Here is a 15,206-nt window from a genome sequence, read left to right on the forward strand (position 1 = left end):
ATTTTTGAAGCACCACTCAGAACTGGTGAGAACGATGGATCGGAGGAACTAGCCCAGGCCAGATGGTTTTGAAGCGTGCATTTGATTCACGACGCATGGGTTCGAACTCCGGATACAAATAGTTTGTTTCTATTCTGTCTGTGAAGAAAATGGTCACTGTGCCATTATGTGTAGTCTAAACACTACTGCATTTTTTCATCCTGGAACTTACTCTGAAACAAACTGCTTAAGCGGTATGTTGTACTTAGTTCTCAATCGCTAACCTCCTGTGCTTCCTTGAACTATCATTTTTACTTCCGCAGGCGGATTATTTCCAGCGGCATTTGCTTCGACCTGCTGTTCCCGGTCTGCCCAACGCTCACATTCGAGCTGCGTCCGCCGAGACCAGCCACCGATTTCGTTCGTGGACGCCGAACAACAGTCCGCGCACGTAAGTGCAACCCAGTTCATTGAATTTTTCCAATCAGTGAACGCCATTGAGCCCAACTATGGGCTAAACGCCTTTTTCCAGCTTGTCCATTATCAGGTAGAATGGTTTAAGTTTAGCCATTTTCCGCCGAGTCTCACGTAATTATTCCGGTACTGCCATTGAAAGGAGCTCTCATGTCCCCCCACTCATTGGTCCAATATCGATAAGCTTACTCTCTAAGGTAGTAGGCCTCCCAAAGTCTCCGATGGGGTTTCAAACGCACCTCAATCCATTCAAGACCTTCCCATCAAGTTGCGTTTGACTGTGCAGCTAACTTGTACTTCCACGTTGAGTGCACGCGCGGATAATGGCTATTACATCGAATGACGTCATTGTGAGCGGATATTCTTCTACAAGACTGGTGTATGCGTAACAGCTGACACTTCATCGTGCAAGACGAGATCGATTTAACCTGAGGGGTCGATAAATACTGCTTGATTGCGTCAGCCGTTAAATGAAATATTGCCATCGCCCTCTCTGGTGCTGTCAAAACGAAGAACTGCTCTGTCGCTCCGTTAAACATCAATTTTGCTGATGAATGGCGTCTTCTTTGACGTCTTGGTAACCAGACAACCAGGTTATTGTGAAACTGTGTAGACGGTGTCCGTCCAGTACAATACAAACATTTTACCCGGCAGTAGAGTGCCGTAGACACTGCCGGGCTTTGAAATGACAGTTTGCCGATGAGCACCTCGGTAGACTTCTGGTAACGGCAAGTATCACAAGGTCCTACAGTTCAAAGCCTACAGAGATGGGGTTTCATTACACACCGCCGGCAACAAGTGCACTCTTGCGTGCAGTTTCGGTCACAAGTTCCTTCCTCGGGGACTTAGCAGCGATGCTCTTACAGACAGTCTGTTTGGTACTTGCCATCTCCGTGAACAAGGAGAGAGCTGTTCATAGTGCAACCCTGGAAAACTTGTTTTCGATCTGAGGTGAGATTTGTCGCAAAGAATAAGCGGTTTTTCTTTCCCCTGCTATGCAAGAGGATGGAAGGTTTTTTCAGCGGATTGAGGAAACTCGTGAATGCAGCCGTGCAGCCACATTTTCATTGAAAACCGCCACCGCCAATCCAAACACCCACAGAAGTGATCTCGAAGAGTTACTCATTAGACTAACGTTGCAGTGAAGTCTGTCCGAGTAGAATTGGAGCTTGGCATCAATTGCGAGGGTACATTTCGGACATTCCGAATTAGTTCTACAACATTTTGGACGGAATTCTTCTTCGTCTACCTATTTTGGCCATCATATCAACATTGCGTCGGGGTTATCCGCACAAATGAGAGACCTTCCTTAAAGGATTGACGGCGCCACGCGATTTAGACCAAGCCCTGGTTCAAGAACGAGGACCCGATTTAGGCGTTGGATCTACCCTGGTCCACGAGTACGACTGGGCTGTACATCAAAATTTGGTTCCTAATATTGGTTTGTGCATTTGTTTATTCATTGAAAAAGCTTCCAAGATGTCATTCTGCCCCGCAGACCGTCTTTCCTTACTGTTATTCTTTGCAGTCCTCAGCATCGCCATCATCATCATGACTATCATCTGTAAGTGCCGCGTACTGGTCGTACAGTGGTCGTAGCTGCCACAGTTTCGTTCACCGATGACTCGGGGAAGTGGGGTAGGTAGCTGCGCACCGGAGGCGGAAGCTGATAAACTGGCGCGCAAAAACAGTACTGTTAGTGGACTGTTAAGTGCGGGGATTGGAAAGAGCGCTATGCATTGAAGGCAATAGCTTAGATTCATGAACGCCACTGAAGGCGCGACTGGGCCATGTCTGACAATGTCTCTAACCAGTGATATGGCTCGTCTCGGGGTCCCCATCTAGGAATACGCCAGTAACCAGCGCAGCTGAGCTCCCTGGTACTGGCTTTCATACTTCGCTGTCAAGTTATTGTTTGACCGCCTCTGGCTCGTTTCCACCCTTCATGTGGTTGTGTAAGTCGGTCGACTGGCATACCGGGCACGTGACCATGCCAGCGTAACCTATACAGTGTGATCAGTTCATCTATCATGGGTGACTAGTTTCTTCATAATACCATTCGACGTATTTCAGCATTACTGATCCGATATTCTAACCAGACTCGGGCAATGCTCCGAAGACATTGATGGTCAAACACTGAAAGCCTTTGGAGATCCTCGGCGCGTAGGGGCCACGTTTTTGGCCGACGGTCCAGAGCTGATAATCAGGTTTTCAAGTTAAACTAGAGACACACACACCACCTGAATATAATCTGTTGGTATCTGGCGCGCTGCTGTGTGATACGATTCACGACGGAATGCATCTGAGGACTTCGAACCACACAACTGTTTGGTTCACTAACTGCTGTGAAATTTAGGCAAGTCTTGGAACGAAAAGTAAGTGAGATTGCACCACGTATTCACGAAACGAAGGGTGCATATCGCTTTGGGTGGGAAACCGACAGTGCTACCATGCACACAGGCAAAATTTGTCCCCAACATTCGTCATTCAAGCCCATTTTAACTGCGTTTTCATGCAACTTGAGTGGAGGTTGAATCAAGGTTACTGGGTGAAACACAGAACATCTGATTAATGTTCTCTTCACTGAATGTACGCGGTTCTTCGGTGCGTTTTCTTCTTGAATGTAGAGGGTACACAAAAAATAAAAGAGAGATATGGTTTCATCGATTAGAAAAACATCGTTTTCGATAGTCAGCCTTTCAAAGTCGAGTGCCGGGATCTGTGCTTTTGCTATCGACTTTTGCAAACTGCGGCGTGTGTAAATACCTAGACGGGAGCAAAAAATACAATAAATGGATGTAGAATCAACCATTCAGCTATAATTTCAACCATGCCGACATCGCATTCCACCCTCCTTGTGTATGCACAAAGGTACAACTACTGGTGGACGTCGATCAGATTCGTTCTAGTCGCTGGAAACAACGGTGAATGTTCCACGCTTCTATTCCAAACGTGGTAACGAGAATCGGAAGAGTCCGGCGCTCTCATACACAGATTCCCAGTCGTCTGCTCCTCCACGGTTTCAACAGGTTGAATGAGGAGTTCAGTTACACACCTTTGGAATATGTCCTCGGAAGAATGCTCCGCCGACCGAGCTACCGAGGATGTCTGTTGTCTATCACACTTAGGAATTAGAAATTTGCTGTTGGCTCACTACGTCTCTGCCTACTTGAATGACAACCGAGATATGTCATTTCCTCTGATGTGTCCTTAATGTGACTTCTACACCGGACCAGACAATACTATCTCCCAAACGCCCAAAGGTGGAAATGTAGAGATGGGCTTTGGTGGTTCTTGAAACGACAGGTTCAGGTACACGACAGTTTGCTTGACAGTAAGACGCAGTCGTCGCTATCGTCGGTTTCTGGTCATTCTTCATGGTGGTACGCACGAATGCCGTTTAGTCAGACTTCCCGCACTTTTCCTTTAACAAGTCAGAGCTGAATCTCTCGTTCTTAAGCTGAGTTCTAGGTGAGTCTTCCGTCAAAACCAAATCGCTGTGCATACGAGCGTATAAGCCATATTTCCTACAATTTGTATTCGAGGAGAACCGAAGGTTGATCGAAACTCAGGGACCACACCTACCTGATGAGCTCCAAGAACGGCATAACCGGTCGTGGGCTGTTGAAGAGTTTTTAGCAACCTTGTGAATCGTGCAACGCTGACTGACTTCTTTTTTTGGCAACACTCTGAATACTCCTCCAGGTCACCTTTCGAAGTTTGCTTGCACAGAACAAGAGTGGCTAACCAAACTACTATTCTGTGGCCCCCTTAGCTGTGCATGGTTTCATGAGTGAGCACTAATCAAACCTTCGATGTACGCTTATTAACATTATCTGCATACTGCGTCGAAGAACATACACTGTCTCTTTTTCGCATAAACCTAGTAACAACCGGTAGATTTGCTACAGGGCAACGTTTCGCTTTTGACACTAAAGCTTCGTCAGGCCAAGTGACTAGGTTACGAGGTCGGTCAAGATTTAAGCCGGAAGGAGGACCAATCAACTAACTCAAGCTAAATCACTATTGGAGTCGGTCGAGGGATTTCGTTTCAATTGCACGAGGTCGTGTTTGAGGTCCACTGTGAAGTGGGTAGGGGTTTTGAATGACCTCACTAGATAATCGAAGGCTTTCCTTCCTCTTTCAAGAGTTCTAATAATCATCACCGTCATCATCATCATACTCATCATGATCATCATCATCATCATCCGAATCATCATCATCATCCGAATCATCATCATCATTATCATCATCATCANAACAAGAACGCCACTGACATCGGTTGGCAGCCATATCTTGTAATATCTTCAACCAAGCACTGTGAGGATCACGCGGCCCCTATCCTGGAAGGCGAGTAGCACCGACAGCACCCAAGCATTTCGTGATATCCTTCATACACTTCTGCCAAGTCAAGGGTGTGCCACCTCTCTGCTTACGCCACTCTGGTTTGGGCATGGGAAACAGCACTCTCTTCGGCAAACGATGGTTTGGCATACGCAACACATGTCTCAACCAACGTAGCTTCTTCAATGGAAGTACCCGTTGCACAACCGAAAACGCGCTTTCTAACTGCCTCGTTACGGATTCGCCGACACCAACCCACACGAGCTATGATTCTGAGACAATGACTGTCCAACATCTGAAGATGGAGTCCGTGGGTTACAATGACATCCGTGCACAAAAACTGGACAGGTCTTTTTAGGCGTGCTTTCTTTTTCATCGGGCCCTGGATAAGTTCAAACAAATCACACCAATGAGGCTCAGTTCTCATTTGATTTGCCCAGTAATGTTCAAATTCCTACACAAAAGGTTGAACGTCTGAGTCTTTTTGGAGGTTGGCGAGGTTCTTCTAAGTGCTCCGGTTCAAGTTGATTTTGTCTTGCGAGATGAAATGTGGAACTGAAACACCATGATCAAATCTTGATCTTTCTGTCATTGAGATGAAGACAACTCGCTAGACTGACTGGGGCCATAGTTTGGTCGCGCTTTTCCCCGATTGAACCCAACTTATACTCGAAGGATTCTTCCGCTTCGGCGTCACTTTTGGTCAGCAGCTTCTGATGATTCCCTTGAATAATCAGTTCATTGCAGGACACAATCTGTGCTCCATAGACTATACAGTGATGGTCTGACCTTGAGATTTAAAACCCACTGTGTGTAACAAGTACATCGTATATACCGAATTCACCAGTGATATATTTCATATATCACCTGACTAAAACCGTCACCTGATGAACATTGATTCGGTTAATGTGTCTTACGAATCAACTCCTGACGAGTCCAGCACAACGTCTATTTCAAAAGCAACTCGCAGACGCACACGANCTTGTCACATCCTCTTTCTTTATAGACTCTCAATAGAATTAGACTGTTCGGTTTGGAAGACCGAAGCATGCAGCTGACTGGAAACACGTGGATTCTGAGCGACAGATATTGAGAGGTTTCTTTTAGCAAGATTATTGAATGCTTCTGATATGCGAGATGTGAATTAAATTAACTCACACTCACCTGATGTCGGTATCATATATACCTGTTCTTTCCTACTCAAGATAGGCGGTTCTGTCAGTACCCGTGGAAGGAAGAAGGCCTTCGCTGCGAGGTTATCTACTGGACAGGGAAGCAAAACTCTCATATGCATCTTGTTTATAAAAACTGAGCATCCGTCTTCCTGTCGAACGCGTCTGGATACTCATTGACTATCACTCAAATTTAAATGAATGCTACAAAGCAATTCCGTAATAAATCTCACTTCTCAACAGACGCGAAGCGGATTTATGAGAAAACCATATTCTACTCACAAACCTCATCAGTAGTATCCACCGCAGCCATTTCTCTTAAGATACGAACCTACAGAACTACGTTGGAGTATAATCCACCATTGGAGTCGCTGAGTTTGAGGCTCCATCATGCATCTGACCACCGAGAAATTCTCAACACGAATGTGGATCCCATCCAACCGATTCCTGAGTGGACACTCGGTTATTAAATGCGCGCGGAAACGTGCCACTCGCCTTGAATGTTGGATGGCTGTTTATGGCTGAATCGCTCACCCATGCAACTAGAGTTGCCAATACATATCTGGGTCATTGACACCATAATCCAACAGACTAAAGTTTGTGTACAGGGCGTGTACTAAGGCGGAAAAGAAGCCAGTAAACGCTGTGAACGCAGATCAACCAAAATAGATCTCCGAGTAAGAAGCTTGTTTGTCACTGCAACCGATCTTTTTGAAGTAGGTGAACTACACTGATCACCCGGACAAAGGATGATATCACAAAGTCAAGTCTTCCACTCGCTATCCACAGAATTTGAGCACCATGCTCAGAGCGGAGTGCAATCCACTAGGTCCTACTGTCCTTCCCTTGAGAAGTCGTAGTGAAGCGCGTGACGTCAACAATGAGAATAAAGGCTTATGGCGCTGAATCCCGTCTAAACACGGATTGATTGCATTACTCAGCAACCAGAACGTTACGAGGTCGACGAGGTGAGTACTGTGGATGATCCCAAATAAGTGTAAGTTTTCCGAAACGTTTGGCAACAATCGGTAGATTTATTGTTGGGCAACGTTTCGCTTTGGAATCATTAGCAAAAACAGGTGAGTGGAAATCCCAACCTGACCAAAGTCCACAGAATCTCTCTTACACAACTATCGGAGCACTAGATCATCCACAAAGACGGACAAAAAGTGCAAACGACGTTCAAGAGGGGTCATCACGTGAACCGAACCAGAAGAACTAAACCCTAGGCTGCACTCAAACCCATGTAGCTATCCCCATATTCTCTCGAAGGAGCAATATTCACAAGGTTGCTGAGAACGCCTCAACACATCACGCACGGGCTCACCAACTAGACGCAGTCCCCGAATTTCCGTCAACCTTACGTTCTACTTGAACCCGAATTGGATGCAGTTCGTGAAACACACTCGTTTGCAGATAGGAAATGCTGAATCTCTCATTTATGATGTTTTAAAATCCAACAACCACCAAAAACTGAGACAAAATGTGTCCAGCAATTTTCAAGCTCTTGTGGCGCTACCTGACTGGCGGGCAAATCGACCGACACAACCAAGCTATTTTACCGGGTCCTTGTTCGAAGTGTCGGGTGTTACGCTCACATCGTTCACGCGCGAACATGTTCACCGGTTCAGACGTAAAAATTCGGATGAATAAAGCGTGCGCTGGTGGTAACGCGCTAGCCTGGCCTTACAGATGTCTGAAGTTCGAACCCCGGCACGGCCATTGGATATGCACTGATGATGAGCTTTCAGAAGGCCGAAGGCGAGTCCAGTGCGTGAGTCCGTCAGGACAGGAGGACGATCGTTCGTTCCAGTCTACGAAACCAAAAATCCCGCAAGCATCAACACCTGACACCGAATCGGTGTGTGAATGAATGTAATTCACAACCAGACCATGTTTACTCTAATTCCAATTTGATTCTGACTCGACTGGGACCACTCGACTGGCCACTCTGCAGTCGCTGCAGCCCTATTGATCAATTAAGCTCATGAGGTCTTTTTTCAAAGCACACGCACCTGGTGCGCACACTGTGTGACTCACACACCACAGCGTGCGGTCAAAACACACGTGACCGAATGACAGTCGGGTAGAAGTTGAGCTTTCGTGCCAGTTAGCTGAATGTGAAGTGGGCTGCATAAAAAAAGGAGAATGCACAATTTTTTTGGATGAACTGGTTGCTGATTGGTGAAGTGTGGTAGCACAGACGGATGCTTCGTAGAGTTACACTTGTCATGAGTTATCTTCTATTGAGTGAGAGTGTTGCTAGCTTAGGTGGTTTGCCAGATTGCCACTGGTTTGTTCGCCGAGATAGATCGTTTAGTTGAAAACGAGATGGCATCATCAGTGTGTCGTTAGGACGCAGATCGCAGCGCTGAGTGGTGGTACGCGTGTGTGAACCTAGATAAGTGCAGCTAGCCGGGGCCCACTTCCTGTTATGATAAGTTGTTGGGTTGGACGATTCTGCCGGCTCACCAATACGCTCTAACTCCTGAGAATAAACTGACGACTGGTTACGCGATTGATTGATTGGTTGGTTGATTGATTGATCGAGTGACTGATTGGTTGGTCGGTCGGTCGATTGATCGATTGATGCTAAAATGTTTACAATCAAATTGCCTAGCTCAGCGAACAAGCCGACGACCACTTAGGGGTTATGACTTTTGAGAAATCACCAAATTTCTTTGTCTTCATCATCCTTAGCTGAAGGTGACGTAAGAGTATGCAGCGATTTCAGTTTTACCTACAAATGAAGGGCAACGTAGTCATTTCTGGCGCTAGCATCCAACTATGCTGTATAATTTCGAGGGTGCTGGTACAATGATTACAAAAATACAGTTTATTACTATGGGAACATGTGAGTATGTGTCAATTACGGCCCATATGCTTTGGGCACGTGACCCGTTAGCCTTCGATCTAACCTATCCCGGAGGGACCATCAGAAGGGGCGGAAGTTACTCTGTTCGGGAGGGACCATCAGAAGGGGCGGAAGTTACTAACATAGCTGCTGGATAACCGCGCTTTTTCAAAGCCCTTTCCAACTCCTACACCTTTGAACGAGGAAAGCTCACCAATGAAGATTTATGTGGATTTATTTAGACAGGTGTAGCTGTTGATCGATTGCGACGACCTGGGTACATCCTGTCTGCGCTGACGAGTAGAAGCACTTGGATTTCATAGTATATCAGTTGACTGGGTTTCAACTCTCAGCATGTCTCACTGGTGGTGAGATTTACCAAGCGCCAGACCCGAATCTATTGCTCCCCAACCTTCCCGTTATCCCAAAAAAGGTAGAAAGTGTTTTGTTCAAGGCACGATTCTACCCTGGCGCCTTCCGCTACCAAACAGTCATTTCTCGACGTTACATTACTCATATTTGGTCGTTTCTTCTTCAATTTCATCGGGGTACATTCGGTGTCAAGTGCTCCGCCTTCCCCACAGTAACTTAGCCTAGGCGAGCTATATCGATCTGAGGGTGAATGTGGGAGTAGAACACAGATTAGTCAACCAATGCGACCCAATGCGATGTCAACAAATGAGGAGTAGAAGTCCAGTTAACCAGACAAGAGTGTTACTCATAAGTGTACTAGATTAAAATGGGGCACGGCACTTTTTTTCTATATCTGACCGTAACACAGTGAAAGTACATGTAAACTTTTATCCATGACCGAAGACCAAAGTTTGATAAACATGAAATTTTTCACTGATATTTCGCCCCGCCACTGGAACTACTCTGCGATGAAGAGCCGAGAATCACTGTGCAGCTGTGTTGTCCTTACAGGGAAACATCATTAGTGCGCATCTCACGAAACTCCAGTGATGAGCGACTTCGCGGCTAGTGGTGCGAGCACTAAATAGTTCGGCCACAAGCGGCTGATCAACAGTGTGACTAACTCGCACTTAGACAGAATCTAGCTCCACTCATCCTCCGATCACGCAATCCACATCACGTTGTCCTGTGTTGACCGGCTCTTCGAGTGACAACTTCTCAGATCCAGGCTTTACCCGTCGTGACTTCCACCTCTGAGCTACTTATTAATTATTAGTAGCGTGAAATTGTCAGAGCCGCACGGTCTTTCCTCCTCTGAGCTTCAATTATTCCGACGAGACTGCCTTGCATTTCGTGTAGGCTTAGTTTCAGGCCCTGTGGAGACCTTCATCTCAGGGCATGTCCAAAAGGCGTGACAGTATATTGGAGGTAGACGGGACGTATAGAATAAATTGAACGAGATTCGAAATTTCATAGGTCTAATGAAGCATACGGAATGCACTACTCATAAGGTTGCTGAAAATTCTTCGACAGCATGGAAACACCACAAACGAGAGATTCAGCTGAGTTTCAGGTGAGTCTGTCGCAAAACCAGGTCATAGTCCTTGAAAGAGGACCCGATTCAGGCGTTGCATCTACTCTGGTCCACGAGTACGACTGAGTTGTACATCAAAATTTGGTTTCTAATATTGGTTTGTGCGTTTGTTTATTCATTGCAAAAAGCTTCCAGACTGTGATTCTGGCGCGCAGACCGTCTTTTTTTACTGGTATTCTGTTCACTCCTCAGCACTGCCATCATCATCATCATCGTCATCGCCGTCATCATCATGACTAGCATCTGTAAGAACCACATACTTGTCGTATAGTGGTTGTAGCTGCCACGGTTTCATTCACCGATGATTTGGGGAGGTGGGGTAGGTAGCCGCGCATTGAAGTCGGTAGCTGATAAATTGGTGTGTAAATACTGCATTGTCAGTGGACTCTTAAGTGGGGGGAACTCGCAGGGGAGCTATGTATTGAAGGCAATAGCTTGGATGCATGAGCGCCATTGAAGGCGCGACTAGGCCATGTCTGACAATGTCTCTAACCATTGGTATGGCCTGTCTCGGGGTCTCCATCCAGGGTGACGGCAATGACCAGCGCAGTTGAGTTTCCTGGTACTGGCTTTTGTACTTCGCTGTAAGTCATTGTGTGACCTCTCCCGGTTCGTTTCCACCCTTCACGTTGTTTTCTGAAAAGCCTTTCGAGGAAGTCGGTCGACTGGCATACAGAGCACGTGGCTAAGTCAGCAAAACCTATGGAGTGTGATTAGTTCATATATTGTGACGAGTTATTTCAGATCTGAACTTCACAAAGACTTAGATGGTGTGCAAAGTCGCGTGTGTTAGTTGGATGTCGGGAAGGCGGTAGTAAACAAACTTTTCGGTCCATTTTTTTCAGCACACTGTAGATCAGCCCTACTGGATGTGCAACAGTTTCCAACTACCTCTCTGAATGTAGCTGACGAACCTCAGGTGTTGGATGCGCTTCGGCTTTTGTGCATAAATGACTTTGATACCGTACTATAGAATTATAGGACCACTCTGACGTTCCACGGAAACTACCTCGTGTGATGTGCAAACAGTTCAACGGTCAATGTGAATTGTAGGCTGTTTTACAAGCTGAACTGGCGACGTGAAGCGACTGTGGAACCAATCCGAGCTTTAAATTGGACCCCCTTTAAATTTGTTCCTTACTTGGTCATTTTGGTTCACATAGCAACAGCGCAGCCAAGTCAACAGTCAGCTGCACTCATCAGGCATATTTTGCGAGCTTTGTTTTCCCCTAACTCGCGCTTGTTAGGCTGACAAGTAAAAAAAACTGAGGTTGTTTCACATAACCTACGTTGGGGCCAGTGTAGCTTTGGTTGGTAAGAAGTTCCCCTTACCGGGAGAGCGGACTTCTTGCTGTGGCGTCTTCAATGGTGGATAGTGGCTGGATCAAACAAGTAGAATCCTAAAAGACTTTTCAGAAACCCTATGAGTAGTGCATTACGTTTGGAAAATTCAATTCCGTTTGCAGTGGTGACTGCAAGCGCAACATGTTGGTTTAAGGTACCCTTTCAAACTGACAAATGAGTGAGTTTTGTAATCCCGGGCGGCTCCCTAAGGCGCTGTACGCCATCTGCCGCGGCCGTGTGAAGGTCTATGGGAAGCTCTCGCCTGAGCTCACTAAATCAAGTGGTGTCCGACAAGGCCGCCCTCTTTGACTCTTATTCTTCAACTTCGTCATTGGTGATTGCTTTCCGAAGAAACCCATCGACTACTAACCGTCTGTTGTTCTATTCTCACGAATCGGGATGGGACTGTCGTGAAAAACCTGGGTGAACTTGTAATCTATTTGAAATTCTCCTCAGGCTGGTTATCCGAAAGAAAAAACTCGTTACCATTGAAAATCCAGCTGAGTCAAAACAAATCGATTTCAAATAACAATTACACGAGACGAATTAAGCAATATCGCCCCACATAAACTATCTGGAATGACAGTATAACGGCTTAAGAATCCAAAAGTTACTGTCAATCATCACGATCTTGATAAAGGTAACTGTCGAGATGACAACTCAGTGAGTTTTCAAATGCTCGAGGTCCCCCCTCTGAATGCTACCAAGGGTTAGCACAAATAACTAGAGAACGCGCATGTTTACTCCTTTAGATTCAGCGGGAAGCCGATAAGATACAGCCCGAATTCCGACACACCTCACCAAGTCCTCACACAATGTAGCAAATGTGACCCAACTCGAGATGAAACTAAAGCGATTCTTTCCCCTCATTACGATGCTGGTCTCAACTCGATCCATTACCAATCCGTGATGATTTACTTGTAAATGCCCATTTTTTAGTGCAGCACAACTCAATCTAGGCAAACCTTTGGACAAGGCTACGTCGAGTGAACTCAGTCTGTGCTCTTCGGTCGAAAACGGCGCAGAACCAATGTTAGATTCGCTACAAGACCAACAGCGTACGCCGGAACCTAGGATGTCTCGTGGAAGGCCCCACGCTGTGGCTATGTACGATTTTGACACAGGCATTGAAGGCGATCTGCAATTTCGGGTGAGTTTCTGTGTGTTTCGAGGGAAAAATACGCCGAGAACAAAAGTGCGGCCTTTCGAAAAGGCTGAAGATAAGAAGCTCTCACTCGGGCACTGCGGACTTAATTTGTCTGTTGTCAGATTACTGGAAATAATCCATGAATGCCCGTAACCTACTGAGGCCTTCAAACTCCACCAAGATCTGAATAGAGAAGCCAGCAAGCATTTAGGCCAGTCAATCAGGTCGTCAGTGGTTGACGAGTGTTTAGACACGCCACAAAAGCAAGGCCAACGATGATGAGCGCTCAGGTATCTCACAAAAAGGCGACTGGCTATGATTAGTGTTCAGACATCTCATGAAAGAACGGTCGATGATGAACGGTACTCACTTAGCGCCAATCAGACAGCCTGAATCATCGTCAAAGTGCTTTTTAACTAGCCCGAGACCCTTGTCACTTTTGCACTTGCTTGTTTGCAATAAGGCTATTATGTTCCTTGTTGATTATTATTTTTCGGGCACTGATGTACGGAAGCGTGGACGACAGTTAGATACAAGATTTATGTAGAGAACTTATTAAGGAATGATAGATGCCTTTTGAATTGAAATTCGCAAGAAACGTCACCTATAAGGTGTGCCAAGTTGTCATTTTTTCGTGTCCAAATCCCAGAGATGCTTCTACATAGTATTTTCTGAGCATTTCGATGGGAATGAAGGTCTCGACACCGTGCAGCCTCCTTTCTACAATACAGCGAGCCCAGCTGTGAAGTCTGGTCTTCTCTCAGAGATCGGTGACCATTTGTTTAACTCACGAGGAAGGCCATGAAGGAAGACCAGCTGGGATACCAGTTGGTGGATCTCATGTTCTTCAGACGGACTACTAACAGCTTGAGCTGTAAGAAGGATGCATTCAGTGGATTCACATTATACTTCGCCACTCAAGTCAGGCTGTATATAAGTTTTCGCGTGCAACATCGAAAAATACTTACTTGAGTCAATAACAAGCACCTTTTTTAGGTATGTAAGGAACGGTTTCCCGGAAAATGTGTCCCTTTGTGCCGACATTTTTAGGCAGTAGTCGTTAACGATTTATCCTTCATTTTACCTTTAGTTTTCAGGTTCACCGAAGCATATCTTTACTCAAAACCTACGCGTCATAGTTTTTTGCAACTTCATTTATTTTAAAAGACTTGACCATTCCAGTGGTCCCCTCCCCCAGGAAGAAATTGATCCAACTGGTTTAAGTTGGGGTCAGCTTTTTCTGAGTGGGTCAAATCCGAACGACTGTATGAATGGCCATCAGTTTGAGATGACAAATTCAAGTACAGTAGCTTGAGCGCAAAGACCTAGGGAGGTGGACTCGAACTAGCGACCAGCTGCACAAGCACTGTACCAACCAACCTGTCGAGGGTGCATACTGTTCTTCACGCTTACGCAATCGAAACTCACATGTAATTCGCCTTGTCTATGTAGAATGGATTAACAATTGGGGTTTTTCAGCGCCACTGCAGATTCCATTAGGTGACTTTCAAAGCAAGCCAGATGTTGAAACTGTCTATACATGAATATGGCGTTCTTGTGGAAAAGGGGATCAGTTAGACCTTGAAGTGGGAAATCCAAATGAGAGTATTTTATTGGGAGCAGTTCCTATTGGAAATAGCTGTGCCCAAATGTTCTGCCGTTGAATTGATGTGACTCAGGATTTGCTGTACTGTTCCGGAACGTTCTGGATCGTTAAAATGACCACTGAGTTGCTTTGCAAGTATTTTGGAGTAGTTCTAATCGATACTGGAATACCCACGGTTGACAAAGATCGAAGCTGGCAGAGCAGTGATGTATTTATGGGTCCTGGACAATGTATACAGTGAACCAAAGAGGCTCAGCTCGGCGAAACTGAAAGGGGAGCGGTTGGCAAACCTCTTGCATGCATTGCTTATACGCACGCATATGTAACAGGCATGTTCAGCCTTATTGGTTGCAGTGATATGCACGTGAACCAGGATCACATTTAGCGCTGACGGTCAGTGACCTTCGAATACGATTGGTCGTCTGGATGGACACTGGATATCAATTGGTCCGTTGGCGTGTGCTCTAACTCGTGGACATCCAAATGACTTTCACTGATCACCTGCACGGGTTGGGAGAAATCATTCAGAAAAGCGACAAGAGATTGGCCATTACGTTTGACGGAATTTCGGTAGATAGAAACGGAGAATGCGGTGGTTCACAACGTGGAAAATCTGAAATTTCAGCCCCGAAAGGGGGTTGTCATGACATATTTTCCAGGTCTCTCTAATTAGTCTATAGCAATTTCAACTTAATTTACTGTGCAATGAAAGGGAGGGCTGGTCGCGCTGCCCCCCCCCCCCCAAAAAGGCCTTGTTGTGGTTTACGACCCTTCAACCA

The 15,206-nt window shown here is 45.9% G+C and overlaps 1 protein-coding gene across 1 annotated transcript in view; it reads left to right on the forward strand.

Moving 5' to 3' along the window:
* Positions 1–302: 302 nt before the first annotated feature.
* The window catches only part of T265_15500 (hypothetical protein), a gene marked incomplete at both ends in the record, with an annotated part of 28,402 nt that continues 13,498 nt past the window's right edge, over positions 303–15,206 (forward strand). The window contains 2 exons of the mRNA XM_009178419.1: positions 303–430; positions 12,614–12,824. Coding sequence (XP_009176683.1) covers positions 303–430; positions 12,614–12,824 — 339 coding nt within the window. The remainder of the gene's footprint in view (positions 431–12,613; positions 12,825–15,206) is intronic.

Source organism: Opisthorchis viverrini, assembly GCF_000715545.1.
Source record: "Opisthorchis viverrini unplaced genomic scaffold opera_v5_556, whole genome shotgun sequence".
In the NCBI taxonomy this organism is placed as follows: domain Eukaryota; kingdom Metazoa; phylum Platyhelminthes; class Trematoda; order Opisthorchiida; family Opisthorchiidae; genus Opisthorchis; species Opisthorchis viverrini.